The sequence below is a fragment of the Heterodontus francisci genome, chromosome 6 (assembly GCF_036365525.1).
Source record: "Heterodontus francisci isolate sHetFra1 chromosome 6, sHetFra1.hap1, whole genome shotgun sequence".
Lineage (NCBI taxonomy): Eukaryota > Metazoa > Chordata > Chondrichthyes > Heterodontiformes > Heterodontidae > Heterodontus > Heterodontus francisci.
The window spans coordinates 99,751,262-99,775,066 of NC_090376.1; the positions used below are offsets into that span (position 1 = coordinate 99,751,262).

Genomic DNA, 23,805 nt, shown 5'->3' on the forward strand with positions numbered 1-23,805 from the left:
CTCTGAGGAACTCCTGCAGTGATGTCCTGGGACTGAGATGATTGACCTCCAACAACCACAACCATCTTCCTTTGTGTTAGGTATGACTCCGACCAGTGGAGAGTTTTCCCCGATTCCCATTGAATCCAGTTTTGCTTGGGCTCCCTGATGCCATACTCAGTCAAATGCTGCCTTGATGTCAAGGGCAGTCAATCTCACCTCACTTCTGGAGTTCAGCTATTTTGTCCATGTTTGGACAAAGGCTGTAATGAGGTGAGGAGCTGAATGGCCCTGACAGAAACCAAACTGAGCATCAGTGAGCAGGTTATTGCTGAGCAAGTGGTGCTTGATAGCACTGTTGACGACCCCTTCCATCACTTTGTTGATGATCAAGAGTAGACTGATATGGTGGTAATTGGCCAGATTGGATTTGTTCTGCTTTTTGTATACAGGACATACTTGGGCAATTTTCCACATTGCTGGGTAGATGCCAGTGTTGTAGCTGTACTGGAACAGCTTGGCTTGGGGTGTGGCTACTTCTGGAGCACAGGTCTTCAGTACTATTGCCGAATGTTGTCAGAGCCCATAGCCTTTGCAGCATCCAGTACCTTCAGCTGTTTCCTAATATCACGTTGAGTGAATTGGATTGGTTGAAGACTGGCATCTATGATGTTGGGGACGTCAGGAGGAGGCTGAGATGGATCATCAACTCGGCACTTCTGGCTGAAGATGGATGTAAATGCTTCAGCCTTGTCTTTTCCACTGATGTGCTGGGCTCCCCCATCGTTGAGGGTGGGGATATTTGTGGAGTCTCCTCCTGTTAGTTGTTTAATTGTCCACCACCATTCACGACTGGTGTGGCAGGACCGCAGAGCTTAGATCTGACCCATTGGTTGTGGATCACGTAGCCCTGTCTATCAGATGTTGCTTCCGCTGTTTGGCATGCAAGTAGTCCTGTGTTGTAGCATTATCATTCAACAAAGCACACTGGCGTGACACTACCTTGACTATACTTTCTCCCACCCTGCTTCCATTCTCCCAGTTTCTTCACCTACACTGAATCTGTTCTGACGATGCTTCCAGTATGTCTTCCCTTTTCCTCAATCGAGGGTTTCCCTCCATCATGGTTGATAAGACCCTCGACAATGGCCGTACCATTTCCTGCCCTTCTGTCCTCACCCCTCCCTCTCCCTCTCAGATAATGATAGATTTCACCTCCTCACCTTCCACCCCACCTGCCTCCACATTCAGCGGGTCATCCTCTGAGATTTCCGCCATCTCCAGCGTGATGCTACCAGCAAACACATTATACCCTCCTTTCCCCTTTCAACATTCCAAAGGGACCATTCCTTCTAGTGTCAGTCTGGTGCACCCCTCAATTACACCTAACATCCCTGTCCCCTTCCCCCAGCACCTCCCTGGGCAAATGCAGAAGATGCAACACCTGCCCTTGTGTCTCCTCCTTTCCCACCACCCAGGGGCCCAAACACTCCTTCCAGGTGAAACAGTGATTTATTTCTACTTCTTTCAATTTATTACACTATATTCATTGTTCATGTTGCAGACTACATTGAGGAGACCAAACACAAATTAGGCTACCGGTTGCAGAACACCTCCCTTCAGTCCGCAAGCATGACTCCGGGCGTCTGGTTGCTTGCCATTTTAATTTCCCACCCCGCTCCCTCTCTGACCGGACCTCCTATACTGTTTCAATGAAACTCAATGGAAGCTTGAGGAATAGCACCTCATCTTTCGATTGGAGACTTTACAGCTGTCTGGACTAAACATCGAGCTCAACAGTTTCAGATCATAACCTCTGCCCCACTTTTTTGTGGTTTGTTTTTGGACAGCAGCTGTTGGTGATGATTCTGCTATTCCCATTTACACCTCTTTTGTGTCTTGTCCCACTGCTATCTCCTTTTGCCTTGCACCATCATCCCTTTTGTCATTTAATCTCTCCTGCCTCCTCTATCACAGACCTTTCATTTTGTTCTTTCTTCCCGCCCCCACCTCTGTACTTGCTTAGAACCTTGTTTACATCTCAAGCTTTTTCCAGTTCTGATGAAAGGCCATTGACCTGAAATGTTAGCTTTGTTTTCCTCTCCACAGAAGCTATCTGACCTGCTGAGTGTTTCCAGCATTTTCTGTTTTTTATTTCAGAGTTCCAAAATTCATAGTATTTTGCTGTGCCCATGCCTGTGCCTTTAATTTTGACTGCAAGACTTAAAAATATATTTTCTTTGGGTTTGGCACAAACAACGACATCCTAATTTCAAAATACCTGGTCTCGGCATTGAATCGCAACAGATTTTCCTTGTCGGTCTGTGGATGCTGGTTTCAGTATTTTCCATAAAAAGAATCAGCATTTAATCCTAAATGTTACAACGGTTTGCGCTTTGGTATAAAAAAGCCATATAACCAGTAATAAGTGTGATATTTCACAGAAACTCACTTCTCAAAAGCTTACATTTCTAACTTAGTATGGAAACAGTCTGTTTCTTTCTCTTCTCTCCTCTCTTACAAATTTCTCTTTCTTTCTATATTTTTCTGTCCTAATTTCAATTTATTTTCCCTTTTATTTGGTCAGAAGAAGATTGGCTTTCTATCTTGTACCTCTGGTGTAATAAAGGAGCATTTTCTACTTGGTTCTGAATTTGGAAGAGCGTTTTTTTCCTACTGCTGATAACAGTTACAATATCTCCTTTATGCAGATGAGATTGCTGTAAATCTTATTTTATATCAAATTGCATCAGGTAGATTTTATTTTTTCTTATTTATGCACTATGTTATGCCTTTTTGTATATTTATCTCATTTCTTTTCATTTCCTTATCCTGGCACCTTCAGCTCAGGTAGTGGACACACGGGAGGGTGAAACTGGACTTGGGCGGAGACACAAAACAGATATCGGTCGCCTGCTATACATCCTATCCAATATTCAATTCCACTGGTTTTAATAAAAATTAATATCAGGCAGGTCATATAACAGGCGGCAGCATGAATTTCACCCCTACAACCTACTCCCAGATTGTTGCCAATGCATCCTTGGAGCCAATTGCAAGGAAATGATAGAATCATTCAGACCCTTCCCATTCATGCTTCTTGAGATTTCCCTGCTTAGACTGGGAATTGAATAGATTGAGTCTCAATGTTGACATCTATGACAGATTATGGATAATGCAGAAGATTTGTACATACATTTTCCATTTCTGCTACACCCATAAAGTGAAAGGCAATGCAAGTTTTACTTAATTCACTAGAAATTTCACTGATTAGGCTCAATTGCATATGTTTGAATAATAAAGTCCTTGGTTTACAAATGCCATGTCATTGACCTGATAATGCAGTAATAACTTTGTACTGTTCCATCTCCTGCATTGTTAAAACTGTCATTTATTTGTTTTTTTTACATATTGATAAATCCTACTCGCAGTCAGCTATGGAACAAATCATTCGAAGACATCATGCACTTTTACCTTCTGTCTTAATCTTCTGACTAATTGTTATTTCATTATTCTGAAGGTGATTTGCCACAACAGATAAAAATGTATTAAGTTGAACGTACATAGATTTAGTTCTCTGTCAGAGCACATTGTTGCCTTGAAGCAGTTTTTACATTTCGACAGTAATAAATACTGTAGACAGCACAGACTTATTTTTATATCTGCTTTGTTTTGTTCAGAAGAGGAAAAGCATTTGTGTTAGTTGTCAAGCTATTACAGAAGTCTCTACATGTAAAAAGACAATATCAATGAGGGTACAATTTGTAACTGCTGTTGTATATCAGCACTCAAGTATGTATGGAAATTCTAAGCCTGGCTCTAATCCAGTTGCAAGTTGCAATAAAGCTACTAAATTAACTGTGTGTTAAGAAAAGAAAATCCAATAGCATTCTCACTACAACAAAATCATTAAACCTTTTCATACAGAACTGATGCAGCTGTCATATATATTTACCAAAAAAGGCAGTGGCTATCATAAGGCAGTTGGCATTACTTTGCTTGATTAAACAGAAAAGGGAATTCAAATGTCTGGTAATAAAAACATCTTATTTTATTAATCAATTTTAAAATTCAAAAAGCCTACATTTCCTTAATTACATAAAAGAGTGAACAATGCAGCTATTTAACAGCATGTTACGACCCTTTCATTATTACGTTAAGGGAGCAAAGTAAGATAACCATCCCAGGCAAGAGAAATTCTAAGCAACAACAAAAATACAATGTTCCTTGATCAGGGCACAGTGTCCACTGTGGCAGCACACATCAGTGTGCTGTCAATAGCTGTTCTGAGAATAATGATATTGGAAAGCATTAAACAAGAGAATAACAGCATCACAATATAACTAGGCAGCAAATAATTTAAAAGTTACCACAGCATATCATAATAAGAAATCACACACACTCAATGACCTAAATTTTCTAACATATTAAATAGAGACTTATACCATGAAAGAGAACTGGAAATCTGGGTACATATGTTTTTGGATAGATTATTCTCCTGCCAACACTACTTTGAATACTCACACACCTCATTCCTGACCATTGAGAAAATGTATAAAGTATATCCAGAGCATCATCAAGGTAGTAAATGTAATATAACACTTTTCACAGCATCTTCCTGCCCTTCTTGTTACTGTTATGCTACATTCTCGAGCATATTATTTTTGCCAGCCTCCCTTCTGTCATGGGCAAGATGAAGTACAGTGGCAGAAGATTCATGTGCAGCATAAACACCTGCATAGACCAGTTGGGATGAATGGCCTGTTTCTCTAGTGTAAATTCTATGTAACCTCCTCCAGCCCTATAAGTCTCTGAAAATTCTGCGTACATCCAACTCTGGCCTCTTGTGCATCCCTTATTTCCTTTGCCCCACTATTGGCCGCTGTGCTTTCAGACATCTAGGCCTTAAATTCTGGAATTCCCTCCTTAAATCTCTCTGCCTCTTCACCTATCTCCTCTAAGACATAGCATAGCACAGAAGCAGCCCTTCTGGTCTGTGTTGTGTATGCTGCATACGAGCCTCATCCCACCCTAAAGGCCTGCTCGGGTCTGCAAATGAGACCCAACCCGAGTCCGACAGAACCCCATCCGAACCCGACCTGGCCTGAGTCCTTCCACTTTTTTCCCACGCCCGACCTGACCCGACCATCAGTTAACCTACCTTCTGTTTTTCACTTTGTTTCTTACCTGCACAAGCTTAAAATAACTGTAGCAAAACCACCTTTAAAGTCCAAAAAGTAAATTAACATTACAGTCACTTACCAGAGGTGGTGATAGAGCGTGTCCGATCTGGCCCGACCCGAGCCTGAATGCCAGACCTGGAAGTGCGACCCAACCCAACCCGAACCCGACACATGTCGCCGGGTCCCGTCGGGTTCGGGTCGGGTAGCAGGCCTTTATCCCACCTTATTTAATCTATTACTTCTGAAAATCCATCTATTCCTTTTTCCCTATGTATTTATCTAGCTTCCCTTTAAAGCCATCTATGTTATTCACCTCAACTGCTCAATGTGGTAGCAAGTTCCACATTCTAACAACTCTCTGGGTGAAGAAGTTTTTCCTGAATTCTTAACTGGATTTATTGATGACTATCTTATATTGATGGCCCCTCAGTTTGATCTCCCAAGATACATTAGAAGAATGTTCAAGTAGAAACATTAGAGACAGAATAAAATTCTGCTCTTGGAGGTGGGTGCGGACGTGGGGGCAGACAAAATGGCAGGTGGCACCATTCCGGACATTGCCCCGGCCCCCTGCCATTTTGTACTGGAAGACTGCAATGGGTCGAATGGCCTTTTTCACCCTTGAGTTTTTGTTATGTATCAACATTTTGACCATTTTTTTCACCTGAAGTTTTTGGAAAAAGAAATGCTTTTATTGCTGGATTTATTTTTAATGCTAAATTTTTAAAAACAATTCTCACGCTTAAATGCTTCTTCCTGCCTCCACCTCAATTTTCAGCGGGGTTGGGGAGAAAGTCCCTCCTTTGAGGGCAATAGAGGGCCCCAGGAGGGCCCCCCCAGCAGCAATCACTGCCCCCCCCACCCTGGTAAGACCCCCCCACCCTGATCAACCCCCTCGCACCCCATTGCCGGGGCCTGTCTGAATGGCCCCAATGACCCCAACCTCACTCACCTGTCCCAGGGTCTTCTCTCTCCAATCTTGTGTTCTTGAAGAACTGCAGGGCCTCCTGCAGTACCGGCAATGGCTACTGTTCCCAGTGGCGCTGCTGGTACTGCAGAGCTGACAGCCTTCTGATTGGCCAGCAGCTCTTGGAGGCGGGAGCATGTCCCCCAAAGAGATGGTGTCCTCGATGGTGGGCAGTTAATTGGCTGACCGCTGTCAAATGACTTAGCGGGTCTGACGGAGGGCAGAGGCAGGGTCTCCCCTGTCGCTGCAGTAAAATGCAGCCCTAGGTCACCCTTCTCTGGAGGAAAGAAAAACCTCCTTAAAACCAACGTCTTTGATAAAGCTTTGACAAAGTTTTTCGTCACCTTTCTCATTGGCTCAGTTTTGTCTGATTATGCCTCTATGAAGTGCCTTGGGGTGTTTTACTATGTTAAAGGCACTATATAAATGCAAGTTGTTGTTTTTTCTATAACAGTGATACTTTAAGATAGCCTGTGACACCAGAACATCAAGACCCACATTTTGTCAGCTTTATCGTGAAGATTTATGACATTTAATAGTTAGAAGCCATTCTTTGCATTTACCCAATTTATTTATTATTAAATCTAAAATTGTTTTGTTATATTGTAAGCAGCAGTCTTAATTTTTAAAAAAATAATTGAAAGAACTGGATCTATGTAACATTTTCCAGGCAATTTGTACACATTCTCATGTACCAGCTTCAGGAAAATAAATCTCACACTTACATCCCTTACAATACAGTGCCATTGTATATAATCTTCATAAAATAGTTTTAAAGGCAAGTCGAGTTTCAGGTGTTTGTTTTTTTGTAATGTACAACAGAGCTCATCTGAAAGCAATTCTAATGAGGACAGATTTACAGATAAATTGCCTCTCAGAACACAGAGTAGCCTCAAGAAATTAATAATTAATTTATGTTTATATCATCTTCAATGCAGAAAAAAACATCCCAAGGCACTTCACAGGAGTGCAATCAGATAAAGATCAACACTGAGCCAAAGGACATATTAGGAAAGGTGACTAAAATCTTGCCTGAAGAAGTAGGTTTGAATGTAGTCTTAAAGCAGGAGAGGGAGCTGGAGAGGTGGAGACGTTTATGAAGGGAATTCCAGAGCTTATGGATTAGCTGGCTGAAGGCACGACTGTCAATGGTGGGGCAAGAGTAGTGCAGTAAGTCCAGAATTGGAGCAATGAAGAGTCCTTAAAGGATTATAGGGAAAGAAAGAGATTGAGAGGGCCAAGGCCCTGAAGGGATTTAAAGACCAGAATGAGAATTTTAAATGTGAGGCATTAAAGAACAAGAACCCATGTAGATCAGCAAGCACATGAGATGAGTGAGCGGGAACTTGGTGCAGGATAGGATACAGGCAACAGATGACCTCAGTTATGGAAGGTGGAAGTTGGGAGGCCAGCTAGACAAGCATAAGAATAGTCAAATCTAGTAATGAAAAGGCATGAATGAGGGTTTCAACAGTAGATGAACTGAGGCAGATGTGGCAACAGGTGATGCTACAGTTCTGGAAAGAGGTGTTCTTTGTAATTGAGAGGGTATGGGGCCAGAAATTCACCTTGAAGTGAAGGCTGTGGAAGAGGATGAAACTGATGGCCAGGGTACAGTATGGTGGGGGCTTAAGGTGATTGCTTTAGTTTCCTAATTTTTAACTGGAGGATAATGCAGTTCGTTTAGCACTGAATGTTGGACAAGTAGTCAGACAATACAGAGGCAGTGGAGAGGTCATTTGAGAAGATGGATAGGTAGAAATGGGTGCTGTCAGTGGACACGTGGAACCTGATGTCATGTCCTCAGATGATGGGGGTAATTTTAATCACCAAGAATAGGTGAGAAATTAAGACTGGAACAATTTCAAACCCAACCTAAACCGCCCACCTCCGGTTTTATGGAAGCAGGTTGAAGGCTGGTGACCAATCCACTTTGAGGAGTTGGGTTGCTCAGGAAAAGCTTTTCAGGAGGCTGCATGTCTCCATTTTTACACTTTATTTATTTTTAATCCATTTCAGCTGGATCCATAAGGTAAGTGCATTTACAGCACTGCTTGTAAGCCAGGAGCAGCAGGAGTGTTTCCTCCAGGCTAAACATGCTCACCTGCTTTCCTCTCAGTGATTAAAGACTCTCCCCAATCTACCCCTCACACCAGAATCTCCCCCACCTCCATGCTCTCTCTCCTCCCCATAATCTTTCCTCTGACCATGATCTGCCCCCAATATGATCTCTCTCCCTCCCGAATAAGCCCTCACCACCCCACCCCCACTCATTACGATCTCTTCCCCGAATACGATTTCCACCCCAGAACATGACATCTCCCCCTGCCCATCTCGATCACACCATTCCAGTCATGATCTCCCCCCACGACCCCGACTACAATAGACTGCCCCTCCCAGCGATCTCTCCATCCCTCACTACTTACTCTCTGTTCCTTGGCTGTGTTCTTGTGCTGCAGGCTTTCCCGCACAGCAGCCAGGCAGCCAATCATCAGGCTAGCTGTTGGGCGGAAAACCTGGCGAAAAATTTAAAATAGGTCCTGCAGTTAATTTCTGCAGGACTTTCGGGAAACCCATACTTTCAGGTTTCCTGTCCAGAACTCCTCCCCCCACTCCCTCCTCACCTCCCTGTAAATATCGAGGCCGAAGTTTCCATGTTGATGAGAAATAAAGGGGGCCTAAGGATGGATCCTTGGGAAACTTCAGAGGTAACAGGGCAGAGACAGTTAAAGAAAAAATTCCTGGAGATTCTCTGGCTACCACTGGAAAGGTAAGAATAGAACCAGGTGAGAACAATCTCACTCAGCTGCAAGGTGGAGGTGCAGGGTAGGAGGAGGATGGCATGGTCAACCATTTCAAAGGTTGAAGAGAGATCAAGAAGGATGTGGAGGATGAGTGCACAATGGTCACAATTAAAGAGGATGCCATTTGAGACTTTGGAGCAGTTTCAGTATTGTAGTAGGGACAGAAACCTGATTGATGAGATTCAAAAATGGAGTTACAGGAAAGATGGGTATGGACTTAGGAGGAAATAACATGTTCAAGGACTGTGGAGAGAAAGGGGAGGTTGGAGATGAGGTGGTAGTTTGCAAGTCAGAGAGGGGTCGAAGGTATTTTTTGAAGAAGGGGGTGATCATGGAAGTTTTAAAAGGGATGGGTCATTACCTGAGGTGAAGGATCAATTCATAATGTCAGCTAGCATCGGGGTCAGGAAGGGAAGTTGGATAGTCAGCAGTTTAGTGGGAATAGAATCAAGAGAACAGGAAGTAGGTCTTGTGGACAAGCTGAGCTCTGAAAAGGCATGAGGGATGATATGAGACAAACCAGTGAAAGATGTGGATTCACGGCAAGGGCAGGGAAGAACCTTGGGAGGTTTGGCTTGGTGACCAAGGGGAATGGTGGAGGGGTGGTGTGGGGAAAGCAGCAGAGGCAGGTAAACATACTGGGTGCAGTGAAAAAACAGGTTTTGCATTAAGCTCTGACTCAGCAAGTAATGGGCAACTGTGCACCTGAACTTCTGCACACAAGCGACCAAAGGGGCTAAACTGGACAACCCCAAGAACAGGCGAGAGCCTCACATTGCATGATTACCCCATGCCCATTCAATGTGATGTAGGTAGCACACCAATTTCATGCTGACTGCTCATTACTATGATTGCAGTGTGCAGCCAGTGCTAACTGTTCTGGTAAGTGGCTGCAAAACTGAGCAGAGGGCCCAAAATCACGAGAGGCTAGCATGAGTTAAAGCTAGTCAACAATACTTAAAGCCAGCCTGCAGGTCTTATAGGTGCATTGTGGCTGGAGCAGTTAGTCACTGATGTTGAAAAAGACTGAATAATGGCACAACATGGGGGACAGCATGCTCCAAGGTTCCTGGATGCTGCACTGGAGGCCTTGGTGGAGGAGGTGCAAAGGAGGAGAAAAGTGCTGCATCTGCAGGGGGCCAGGGTGCTCCCAGACAAATGCTCAGAAGGCAGTGTGATCAGATAGATGTGATGATCAATGCCAAGAGTCAAGCCCTGATGTCCTGGATGCAGTGCCGTAAAAAGTTCAATGACCAAACACGAGTCGTCAAGGTCAGTGAATTCATCTTCAAATGCCATATCCCACCAACTGCATCACTGGTCTCAGACACTGCTCAATGCACCACACCCCATCCCTCACCTACCAACAATCTCTATCAATTAGGAGTCATACCTAACATTCATAGCTTCACCTCACCTTCACACACTTAGCACTGCTGCAGCCTTCCACCTTCATCTCACACTGCCAGCTATTCAACCATGACAGCCACACCACACAAACACATTGCATCACACTCACTGATACACTGCCCCCACTCTTGCAGGACAAGGTGGCACATAACCAGAGGCAGCAGGAACTAGCGGCAGTGTATAGGCACGATTGTGTGAAGGAGGAGACGATGCTTGCCATCATTGGGAATCGTCATTGCTGACGTCGTGGCCAGCAACAGGGCTCAAAAAATATAATCTGATAGTATACTAATACCTAACCCTCCTGCTCACATCCCACTTCCTCCTCATCCCACAATCTCCTCTGATCTACAAGCTGCAGATGGTCTATGCATGCACCTCTTGCTTTCCCCACCCTCCCCTCACCACAATCCTATCCTTGTGAATTTCACCTTTCAGACAACCAAGAACTGCAGTCTGGGCAGGCATTGGTGGAACAGTAGCAGGTGGAAGAGCAACAGAACACTGATGATGAAGAAACACCATCACTCGATTTAACACCTGAAGCCACCAGCTCAGATATTGCCGCATGTAATTTCGAGGACTGCATTAAGGCAGCATCTGCATGTGGTGAGTAACTAGGCATGAGTGGCCTGAAATGGGCAAGGTTTGTGCAGGTGCCAGCTCACCAGAGGGTGAGGTCGCACATGAGTTCTGCTGCAGAGGACTCAGATGAACACTTCAATGGGGAGAAACAGATAAGAAGGCTAATGGGTATGAACAATTAAACGCTTGGTGCATTGGCAGGCCTGTACGCAATGCCAAGGAGCATACAATGTTAAGGAGCATGGAGGCTTCTGGCACCAACCTTGCATAGGGCTTTGCACAGACTTTGGAACCCATCCTTTACAGCATGAAAGTGGTGGCCAACTCCATTAGCATACTTGTGGATCCAACCATGAAGCAATGTCTGATGACCGGTGTCTCAACTTTCATTGTAGCACAAGCAGCAACCACCTAATGTCTGGGTGCTGCTTTGGAAGCCCAGACTTCTATCATGCAAGGTCAGCTCGCTGCCATGCAAGCTCAAACTGCTGACCGTCGTGTCAGTGTTCAAAAGGGTTTGCAGACCAGCAATTTGTCCTTCAACACATTATTAGGATTGCTGACGTGCCACTCCGGGGGAGTGTCAATGGCTCCATGGAGCATGAACCTGCTGCTGTCTCTCAGGAAGACAGCATTCATCCGTCCACTTCTGTCACTCCACCAGTGCCCGTGCTGTTGCCTGTCAGCCAGCCCAAACTGCTACCACCCATGCCAAGATGGTTCAGTTCGCAGCTGGGCCTTCTAGGTCCAGCGCTGCTCGGGTTCATCCTCCAAGGCCATCTGCAGTCTCCTCCACTGAAAATCAGCAGCCTTCCACTAGTCATCCTGCAGCCACTGGGGTAGCACTGTGTAAGAGTACTAGAACAGGCAAAGACACATGGAAGACAGGCACATAAGGGAAAGCAAAAAGTTTATATTCGTATACAATATGGCATGGTTTGATTTATAAATAGGGTTTGAAATGTTCATTTTGTACACAGGGATGCTGCAGATGTGGGCTGATGCACAGCAGGGGAACGAGGGTGATGTGTGGCTTGCAGAGCTCATGTTGGTTCCTATGGAGCAGACAGCCTTTGTCTGATAAGCCACTGCCATAAATCCCGAGCTCGCTGCTAGCCCTGCGTGCAGAGCCTGGCTGCCATCTGCCCTCCCATGCATGTTGTAGGTCCTCTGCGTCCTCATAGTTAAAGGCCGGCTCGGGTATGCAAATGAAACCTGGCCCGAGCCTGACAGAATCACATCAGACCCCGAGCCTGACCCGGCCTGAGTCCTTTCATTTATTCCCGTGCCCGAACCGATCATCAATTAACCTACCTTCCGTTTTTCACTTTGTTGCTTATCTGCACAAGCTTAAAAAAACTGTAACAAAACGACCTTTCAAGTCCAAAAAGTACATTCACATTGGAGCCACTTATCGGAGGTGGTGGTAGAGCGTGTCCGACCCAACCCGAGCCCGAATGCCAGACCCGGAAGTGCGACCCGACCCCGACACATGTCGTCGAGTCCTGTCGGGTTCAGGTCGGGTAGCCATGCTCTACTCATAGTCCGAGGAGGAATCCTATTGACGTCTCTCCTCATCATGCCAGGCCTGGCCCCTATTGTGTGTGTAGTTGTGCAAAGCAGCAAAGAAAGGAGATGGCCTTTTCAGCTCGTAGTAAAGGACATCACCCTATCCATAAAGGCATTGGGGGGACCCTTTCAGCATGCCAATCTCCTGCTCAATGGTGGCTCATGTAGCACAGTGGCTGGCGTTGTATCTCTCCTCTGCAGCAGTGGTTGGATCTCTCACTGGTGTCGGGAGCCATATCTGCAAAGGATAGCCCTTATCTCCAAGAAGCCACCCCTCCATCTGAGCCAGTTCAGTGAACAGCAGTGGCTGCTGGGACTGGCACAAGACACAGGTGCCATGGCAGCTGCCTGAGAAGCGGTCACACATTCGCAGCAAGCATCTCCGGTGATCACATACCAGCTTCACCTAGACTGAGAGGGCTGCTTTAATGGTGACGTCTGCAGGTAGTAGCCTGGCGAGAGGCCTGATGGCCACATGAGTGCAGTCTATGAACACTACAACCTCTGGTTCTCGGCAATGGTGCCAGAACCAATGGCCCTCTGGGCCTGGCTGTGATAGTCCGTCCTGAAGCGGACATACTCACTGGCCCTCCAGTGCAGGGCGCTGGTGACCTCCCTGATGCAGCGGTGCACTGCTGACTGTGTGACCCCACAAAGGTCTCTGGTGGGCCCCTAAAAATCTTCAGAGGTGTCAGGCTTGAGAACCGCTGCCACTATGAGGAACAAAGGCATGTGACGTCCACTGTAGCCCATGGGCTGCAGGTCATCCTTGAGCAGGGCACAAAGATGTGTCACCACCCTCTCTACATGCGCAATCACCTCTGACATTGGTGCTCTGACATCCGATGGCATGTCATGTGGGGCCTGTAGATGCACGGCAAACGTAATGGCGGGCTCCCCTTTGGGGGCTGCTGCTCATGACCGGAGGCCTCTACGTGGATCGCACCTGCCTGTTGATATTGCCTCTGGTGCATACGGATCCTCACGAGCAGATGATCACACAATGTAGGATGAGCCATACCTATTTCCATGTGATAAATAAAGTTGAACCCTTCATGTATTCGAAGGTTCCTAACAGGGCAGGGATTGGAGTTGACGGGCACATCCGCTGCTTTCCTGGATCAACTATGTGGTGTGCCATGGCATTGCCCATCTTGGCCAACACTCAGAGTGGCACAGCATGACTACATCAAGATCCTACCAGCTGAATCGATTGCCCCCACCATCCATATAACCTTAATGCTCCTGCCCTTTCTGGCACCCTCCCCACACACAGGGTGCCTAGTGTGCCATTGCTCCCTCACAAAACAAACTAACATGGAGCATACACTGTTAACGGAGTGATGGTACACAGTACCTCCCTTCATGCCAGCAGAGCTTTTCCTCCAGTAATCCCAGACCCCCTCCCTTTAAGAATGCAGAGTAAGACCCCTGTGTATCCACCCCCCCTCCTCCATTTAGGAATGCAGAGTGAGACCCCTGTGTATCCCCCCCCCCTCCCTTTAGGAATGCAGAGTGAGAACCTTGTGTATCCCCCCTCCCTCCTCTCTTTAAGAATGCAGAGTGAGACCTCTGTGTATACCCCGCCCCCCCACCTCCCTTTAGGAATGCAGAGTGAGACCCCTGTGTATCCCCCCCCTCCCTTTAGGAATGCAGAGTGAGACCCCTGTGTATACCCCCCCCCCCACCTCCCTTTAGGAATGCAGAGTGAGACCCCTGTGTATCCCCCCCCCTCCCTTTAGGAATGCAGAGTGAGACCCTTGTGTATCCCCCCTCCCTCCTCTCTTTAAGAATGCAGAGTGAAACCCCTGTGTATACCCCCCCCCCACCTCCCTTTAGGAATGCAGAGTGAGACCCCTGTGTATCCCCCTCCTCCCTCCTCCCTTTAGGAATGCAGAGTGAGACCCTTGTGTATCCCCCCTCCCTCCTCTCTTTAAGAATGCAGAGTGAGACCCCTGTGTATACCCCCCCACCTCCCTTTTGGAATGCAGAGTGAGACCCCTGTGTATCCCCCCCCCTCCCTCCTCCCTTTAGGAATGCAGAGTAAGACCCCTGTGTATCCCCCCCTCCCTCCTCTTTTTAGGAATGCACAGTGAGACCCCTGAAACAAAACTTATCTTCTGCCTCTGTGGACCCACATGCTTATCCAGTCCTGAAGAGGACGGCACGTGATGGTCACCCATTCATTAAAAAATCAGGAAGTGTCAATGGAGAGGCGGCAGTTTACCATATGCTAATTGTGGTGCCGCCGCCATTCGGCCGGGGGGAGGGGGCCACACTGAGGTCCCCCCACCGCCGGTAATTTGCGGTGGGCCCATCTCCATGTCACGGGTCGAGAGGGGCCTCTCTCCACAGAATTTTAGCAGACCCCGCGCTGCGACCCGTGCCGTCGAGGGACCGGTAAATTTCAGCCATTTATGTGGCAGCATGACAGTTTTCATGCTGCTCACATATTCATGGGTTGTGCATCGGAATCATGAGCCATGTCATCAGCAAGTAACCCTCATTAGCCACCCTTTGATTTAGCATGGTGGCTCGAATGCGGGTGGCACGATACACTGTTGCAAGGATACCAGGCATTGATCTGCATGTCCTATATTCAAGACAGAGATTTTATATTCAATGTGTTCAAGACAGAGATCAACAGATTTTTGGATATTAAGGGAATTAAGGGAAATGAGGATAATCTGAGAAGGCGGAATTGAAGTAGATCTGCCATGAACATATTGAATGGCTTACTTCTGCTTCTATTTCTTATGATCTTACATGTATGTTCTTATGGTTCTCAGCATATGGTCACACATTAGCTGTACATTGGGGGAGTGGAATCCCTTTCGGTTGTGGTACATCACAGAGTTGACGTGCTGTCTTTTTGAGAGAGGACTGCTGTGTGTGCAGGCAATGCCACCTTCCACCAAGGAGGCATTTAGGAGGAGGCGGTGGTGTACTGGTATTGTCACTGGACTAGTAACCCAGAGCCACAGGTATTTCTCTGGGGGACACGGGTTCGAATCCCACCACAGCAGATGGTGGAATTTGAATTCAATTAATAAATCTGGAATTTAAAGCTAATCTAATGATGGCCATGAAACCATTGTCGATTGTTGTAAAAACCCATCTGGTTCACTAATGTCCTTTAGGGAAGAAAATCTGTTGTCCTTACCTGGTCTGGCCTACATGTGATTCAGATCCACAGCAATGTGGTTGACTCTTACATGCCCTCGAAATGGCGTAGCAAGCCACTCAGTTCAAGGGCAATTAGGGATGGGCAATAAATGCTGCCTGGCCTGCGACGCCCACATCCCATGAAAGAACAAAAAAAAATAGTCACATGTACACTCGACTTGTTGCTCTCTGGCAAGGTAGAATGAAATGTAGTCATCTATCTTTGAACAGAAACCTCAGTGACATCCCTTATGCACCAGTGAACAGCAAACTCTGAGATGTTGCAAATGTCTCCAGCTCCAGCCTGGAAGGATAAGCTAGTTCTTGCCCTGATCCGACGGGGCAATTGTGGCTACGGCAGGTGGCAGATTTCATTGAGGGTGTCTTTAAGCAAAATAGTCACATGCTCTCTCCCTTTCTCTATCCAGGACCCTCACAGCATTCATTTCCCTCTTTCATCCAACAGACTTTATCTTTTTCCCCCATCTCAACTGAGACTCTAATCCTTCTATTCTCTCCAGCTCATCTCCCAGAACAGGGTCTCTGTAAACTCATTTTAAAATGTGTATCTCTCCTTTAGCTATCTCTGCTTCTCTCCCATTCCATAATTCCTTCTGTCTCCCTGGCTTTATGCATCCCTCTTCTCTGTCTATAATTCTGATACTTTCTTTATTATTGTGCCTGTGTTTCTTTGTAACCAACTCAATTGTGCTGCTCATAAACAAGTTTTTTCTTAAAAAGATACTGAGAGTTCATAGAATAATAGAATCTTGCAGCATTGGAGGCCATTCAGCCCACTGTATTTGTGCTGGCTCTTTGAAACAACTATCAAATAGTCCCACTCCACCACTCTTCCCCCCAAAGTCCTGCAATTGTTACTTTTACAAGTATTTATCCAATTCTTTTTGAAAAGATCTTCTCCGGTGCTTACCTTTCAAATCCTCACTTACACAATGTTTGGATCATGCAGCCCTGCTCTGAGCCGCAGCGTGTCTCTCATCTGTTGATTTCGAGGATGATCTCTCCAAACACACCTGCAAAACATACCCCTGCCCTAATCCTGCCACTTTACACCTACTCCAGGCCCTCTACCAAGCCATGTGCATAGGGTCATGTCCTATTCTTGTTGGACGACTGTTGCAATGGCTCGGAGAATAATGATGAAAAAAATATGAATACATTCCTTGACCCCACCCCCCCCCCCCCCCACTTCAACTTCAAACCTTCTTCTGAAGAGAGTATGGCCTAGAAAATCCAGTTCTGCTGAAAGGTCATTGACCTGAAACAGTGATACTGATGTTAAAAGGTAGGCAGGGAGGGCGTGGCAGAGCAGTTTTGTAGTTGAGAATCCTGGAAGAATGGATTTCCCTCAGGTATTACTGAAGTTAATGGACCTAATTGCCATTTTTGGACTCCATTGCCCAGCCACAGTTAACCAGATTGAAAAGCTGGCTGGCTGTTGGGTGATTAGGCCTTCAGCACCAGGTTACAATTGGGAAAAGAGAGCAGATATAGAGGGAATGGGGTCAGAAGAATATTGATTGGGTGGGGGGAAACGCCGGTGAGGGTCAGAGGGGGCCATCGATAGTGGGGCTGGAGAGATCCGGGGTCTTTGTACTAGAATGATTGAACCGAGGCACACCTGATAAACAGCCTCAAGATTCGTTCACTTTCGGCTGGCGAGCTGCAGATGACTGCTAAAAATTGCCAGGCAGCTTGAAGGCAAAAAAAAATTGAATTGCAGGCCACTGCTTTTGCTGATATCTTTCAAGAAGGAAGTGTTACTGGGAGAGGGAGTGACCAGGAGAGGGGAGAATATGGGAAAACCCAGTGTTGGGAGGGGGAAGCAACTGAGTGGGAGGGAGAAGAGACAGGGGGGTGGAGGTCGAGGTAACGATCGGGAGGGAGGGGTCAAGTGCTGGCTGTCAATGGACTATGGTTTTAATGTGGGCTTGGGAGGAAACTCCTGCACATTCCCACTCCACAATCAGGTAAGTATTTTTTAAGATGTTACCATTTTGGTGTTAGTCTGCATTGGTCCCTTTAAGGACCACTGGTTAGGCCACATGTAGACAAGGGGTGCAAAAACGGCCTAGCGTTTGTTTTGGGCTAGGCCCTAGATGCCTCCTTTGATGCATGTATCAATATCGAGGGTAATGCACTTCTGGCTTAGAGTGTGTGTGAGCACGGTTCCCCGCCATACTGGCCTGTTTGGTGCCCATTTTTCACCTGTAAGACGGTGCAGTCAATCGCATTTACTGGCCTATATGTCTTTCTAGCCCCCTCTCCCCAAAACAGGGTTTCTCTCTGCCCAGCACAGTGCCAGAGTGTCTTCCGGCCATTTTCCCCACACTGTCTCCCCTCTCACTCAACATCTCTTTCCTGCTGTTCCTCTATGTCATTGTAAAATAGTGTGCTGAAAGCATTTGTAAAGGATTTCCTTTCTCTCATATAGATTGGCAATGACATCAGGTGAGAACCATGGGGCGCTTCAGCTGAGGTTACAATGTGCCAAATTTGTGCAGCCCAATTTTATTTATATTTACTCTTTTCCCAGCAGGTTGCTGAATCTGAGACTTTAATTATCCTTGAAGAGCTCCAGTAGTTCTTTATTGATTTTTTTTTTACTTTTCATGTTTAAATGCTTCATAAAATCACTGCCATTGAACTGACTGTGGTGCCACTGTTTTTCCATGTCCGATTTTAAATGACATTTTGAAAGTCCATACTGAGCAAATTTTCTAGTGACGCCAAGGGGGTAATTTTCAAACTGATGAATGGGAAGAAAAATTGGGCAGTTTATGCAACACGGTGTCTGTCTCAAAATCCAATTTTAGTCTTCAGCGATAAGTTGAAAATTACACTCAAGTATTTATTAAACATTCCGCTCTCCCCCTGCAAAAAAATGCAACAATTGTTCATTTGCTACCAGCTCTTAAAATTGTTTTGCAGCAGCTTGATTATTTCGTACTTTCTGTTTCAAACTTTTGAAGCAGTTTTATGGAGCTTCAACTAAAGATCAGTCTTGTCACCTATACATGGACCAATCAGATCACAGAAAAGTGACGATGGGATGGAAATATCAATCTTGTTAAAAACAGGCAGATACTAACACGGTATGACAAGAGCTCAGCAACAAAATCCTTCAAGTGCACGTTAAACAACATGTTTAGAAGGACTCCATTATAAAGTAATTGCAATCATTCATTCAGGTGTTATCTCTCATGGGGGGGACTAATCCTCTTCAGCTGTGAAAAGTGACTCTGCAATGCTGTTGCTGATGGTGAACTTGCTGGAGACCTGCGCTGTATATAATTAATACAATTCTACGCTACTTTATGTTTCAACATCACAGTCCTGCAGTGTGAAAGTTGTGAAAGTTGACTTGGTTTCAGTCCTTCATTAATTATCAACAATTAACATCAGTTTTAGGTTTTTAATACATTTGTGGTTCAAGTGAATTCAAATGTAAGCAGGATAAGCAAGTTAAATTCAATAGAAACAGCAGGATATTTTAAGCTCTATTAATGAAGTAAAGCCATTGTGTGACTTTCTCATTCTGATGCTCAAACATTATGAGACAGCGATAAGATCTTATACTGAATATATATTGTGTTTGAAACAGTCCCTAAAACTCCATTGATGTCTGGCAGTGTTTTGAAAGTAGAGCTAGCAATATAATTTCAAAAGCTTCTCTATTAAAATCTTTTATTGAAATCTATAGAAAGAGTCTTGGGTGACTGTATGGCAAGCAGTAAATGTCCATCATCTCTAATGCACTGCACTACATTAGAAATCAGCTGTAGAACTTGGGTAAGATTTAAGATTATATATATCAAAAGGGAATTCAAAGTACACTGTATTTGAATTTCTATTTGTCTCAGTTAAAGGAATTTTTATTTTTTAATTTTCATTAATGTACAATGGTGGTGCCTTTTGGAATGCATTTCCACAGGCTTTAAAATTTGCTTTCTTGTTAAATAAACTTTAAGAAGCTCAATTAGATACTACTTCTTTGAAATACAGTTTGTATTATTCATAATCTTTACTGAGCAAATTACATTAGTTGCACATTTCATCCCACTCGGCTTGTTTTTTAAATGTGTTTTCTTGGCAATTCTTACGTTGTCAGGGAACCTTTAATGAGCACCTTTGCTGACTGGATGGACAGAAATGAGCTTGTTTTTAAAAAGACACAAAATTCTAAAGAGTTAGGAGAGCATGTCACATTTGTACTGTGTGAAAGATCTCAACAATGAACTTGGATTGCAGCAACAACAGAAACAACAATGAAAAAGAAGCCACAATGGGAAAGGCACCTGCAATGCATCCGGTTTACTTACCTCTATGCCTGCACTCCCAAGTTGGGCAGTTGCGTACAAATTTTTGGGTTTGTTCTGACAGAATATTGCAAAATTTTTAGCAGATCTCTGAAGATGATAAGCCAGAATATTTCACAAAGCAATGAGCTTGGCTATGCCGGTATCAAGCATCAACATATACTATATTAGCCTTTATTCTGCACATCTCAATAAATCTAAGTAGGAAAAGATATTTTAGTTTGTAAATAGCTCACAATTTCTTCATTTGTGTTGTCTGTTAAAAAAAAAGCCAAGGGTTTTCAAAGAAGTCAGAGCTGCCTGTTTCTTTCTTTTGGGCCTCCTTATCTCGAGAGACAATGGATACGCGCCTGGAGGTGGTCAGTGGTTTGTGAAGCAGCGCCTGGAGTGGCTATAAAGGCCAATTCTGGAGTGACAGGCTCTTCCACAGGTGCTGCAGAGAAATTTGTTTGTTGGGGCTGTTGCACAGTTGGCTCTCCCCTTGCGCCTCTGTCTTTTTTCCTGCCAACTACTAAGTCTCTTCGACTCGCCACAATTTAGCCCTGTCTTTATGGCTGCCCGCCAGCTCTGGCGAATGCTGGCAACTGACTCCCACGACTTGTGATCAATGTCACATGATTTCATGTCGCGTTTGCAGACGTCTTTATAACGGAGACATGGACGGCCGGTGGGTCTGATACCAGTGGCGAGCTCGCTGTACAATGTGTCTTTGGGGATCCTGCCATCTTCCATGCGGCTCACATGGCCAAGCCATCTCAAGCGCCGCTGACTCAGTAGTGTGTATAAGCTGGGGATGTTGGCCGCTTCAAGGACTTCTGTGTTGGAGATATAGTCCTGCCACCTGATGCCAAGTATTCTCCGAAGGCAGCGAAGATGGAATGAATTGAGACGTCGCTCTTGGCTGGCATACGTTGTCCAGGCCTCGCTGCCGTAGAGCAAGGTACTGAGGACACAGGCCTGATACACTCGGACTTTTGTGTTCCGTGTCAGTGCGCCATTTTCCCACACTCTCTTGGCCAGTCTGAACATAGCAGTGGAAGCCTTACCCATGCGCTTGTTGATTTCTGCATCTAGAGACAGGTTACTGGTGATAGTTGAGCCTAGGTAGGTGAACTCTTGAACCACTTCCAGAGCGTGGTCGCCAATATTGATGGATGGAGCATTTCTGACATCCTGCCCCATGATGTTCGTTTTCTTGAGGCTTGCTCTTCAGTTATTCTGTCTAGAATCCCTGCCATACTCTTATGGGAGCTGCTTCTTATTGGAAATACTGTTCAACTTCCCCTTGAGGATACCACCTACATCCACTTTGAAAAGTCTGCCTACTTTAAAACATTGGGGGGGGAAATCCCATTAAATATCAAAAGATAACTGCTCTCTTTGCAGAACTTTTAATGGGAGACACAATTTCTCTTTCCAAATGTTGCATTTCCATGTAGTTTTCTTCCAGTGCCACTGCCCCGGGTGTTTCTTTAAAAAAAAACATTCAATTACAGTTGCAGGAAATCTTGTTTTTGTTGCCGATTTCAAAACAGCAAAAATGCCAAGTCAATTCCTAGACACAGTTCAGAAGAAGAAAAGGAAAATGACATTCTTGTTTGGTCCAAGCGATTTAATACTAGCAACATTACTCTGCTCAACAAAATCAAATGGCTACACAATGGTGTTTTAACAGGGTAGAATTTGATTGAGGCTCGTTTTCCAGCCTGAATTAGGCAATGCACGCTCCAGAATCTGGAGACCAGAGATTTGTCCCAAATTGGGCCTCTGGCTTCACTTGACTAATTCTGTGGAGCAACAGACGATTGGGCAACCAGCCTGCTGAATACCAATATACCAAAGAGCAAGAGGGTAACCAGGGAAAGGGTTGGCCCACTCGAGAGCAGAGAAGGGAATCTATGTGTGGAGCCAGAGGAAATGGGCGAGGTACTAAATGAGTACTTTGCATCAGTATTCACCAAGGAGAAGGACTTGGTGGATGATGAGCCGAGGGAAAGGAGTGTAGATAGTCTCAGTCATCTCATTATCAAAAAGGAGGAGGTGTTGGGTGTCTTGCAAAGCATTAAGGTAGATAAGTCCCCAGGGCCTGATGGGATCTACCCCAGAATACTGAGGGAGGCAAGGGAAGAAATTGCTGGGGCCTTGACGGAAATCTTTACATCCTCATTGGCTACAGGTAAGGTCCCAGAGGACTGGAGAATAGCCAATGTTGTTCCTTTGTTTAAGAAGGGTAGCAAGGATAATCCAGGAAATTATAGGCCGGTGAGCCTTACGTCAGTGGTAGGGAAATTATTAGAGAGGATTCTTCGGGACAGGATTTACTCCCATTTTGAAACAAATGGACTTATTAGCGAGAGGCAGCATGGTTTTGTGAAGGGGAGGTCGTGTCTCACTAATTTGATTGAGTTTTTTGAGGAAGTGACGAAGATGATTGATGAAGGAAGGGCAGTGGATGTTATCTATATGGACTTCAGTAAAGCCTTTGACAAGGTCCCTCATGGTAGACTGATACAAAAGGTGAAGTCACATGGGATCAGAGGGGAGCTGGCAAGATGGATACAGAACTGGCTCGGTCATAGAAGACAGAGGGTAGCAGTGGAAGGGTGCTTTTCTGAATGGAGGGATGTGACTAGTGGTGTTCCGCAGGGATCAGTGCTGGGACCTTTGCTGTTTGTAGTATCTATAAATGATTTGGAGGAAAATGTAGCTGATCTGATTAGTAAGTTTGCGGATAACACAAAGGTTGGTGGAGTTGCGGACAGTGATGAGGATTGTCAGAGGATACAGCAGGATATAGATTGGTTGGAGACTTGGGCGGAGAAATGGCAGATGGAGTTTAATCCGGACAAATGTGAGGTAATGCACTTTGGAAGGTCTAATGCAGGTGGGAAGTATACAGTAAATGGCAGAACCCTTAGGAGTATTGACAGGCAGAGAGATATGGGCGTACAGGTCCACAGGTCACTGAAAGTGGCAACGCAGGTGGATGAGGTAGTCAAGAAGGCATACTTGCCTTCATCGGTCAGGGCATAGAGTATAAAAATTGGCAAGTCATGCTGCAGCTGTACAGAACTTTAGTTAGGCCACACTTAGAATATTGCGTGCAATTCTGGTCGCCACACTACCAGAAGGACGTGGAGGCTTTGGAGAGGGTACAGAAGAGGGTTACCAGGATGTTGCCTGGTCTGGAGGGCATTAGCTAAGAGGAGAGGTTGGATAAACTCGGATTGTTTTCACTGGAACGTCGAAGGTGGAGGGGCGACATGATAGAGGTTTACAAAGTTATAAGCGGCATGGACAGAGTGGATAGTCAGAAGCTTTTTCCCAGGTGGAAGAGTCAGTTACTAGGGGACATAGGTTTAAGGTGAGAGGGGCAAAGTTTAGAGGGGATGCGCGAGGCAAGTTCTTTACACAGAGGGTGGTGAGTGCCTGGAACTTGTTGCCGGGGGAGGTGGTGGAAGCAGGTACCATAGAGACGTTTAAGAGGCATCTTGACAAATACATGAATAGGATGGGAATAGAGGGATACGGACCCCGGAAGTGCAGAAGGTTTTAGTTTAGGCAGGCAGCAAGATCGGCGCAGGCTTGGAGGGCCGAATGGCCTGTTCCTGTGCTGTACTGTTCTTTGTTCTTGGAATGCTGGCAGCAGACCTGAGGTATTTCCTGTGCTCCACATATTAAGTTACAAAAGAAAACTTAAACTTACCTTTTTGTTGGTGGCCCTTTATGGACTACTAGTTTAGCTGCATATGAAGATAATGGGAAAACTTCTGAGAGGCATCCTGAAGCAAATGAGGGGCCCC

General features: G+C 45.4%; 1 protein-coding gene across 3 annotated transcripts in view; it reads right to left on the minus strand.

Annotated features, from left to right (window-relative positions):
* The window catches only part of pcdh17 (protocadherin 17), a 137,769-nt gene that overhangs the window by 90,225 nt on the left and 23,739 nt on the right, over positions 1-23,805 (minus strand). The window contains exon 4 of one of the 3 annotated variants that reach the window (XM_068034112.1): positions 20,171-20,199. The exons of the other annotated variants lie outside the window; for them this stretch is intronic. Coding sequence (XP_067890213.1) covers positions 20,177-20,199 — 23 coding nt within the window. The 3' untranslated portion in view covers positions 20,171-20,176. Of the gene's footprint in view, positions 1-20,170; positions 20,200-23,805 lie in introns of those variants that run through there. 3 annotated transcript variants of the gene reach the window in all.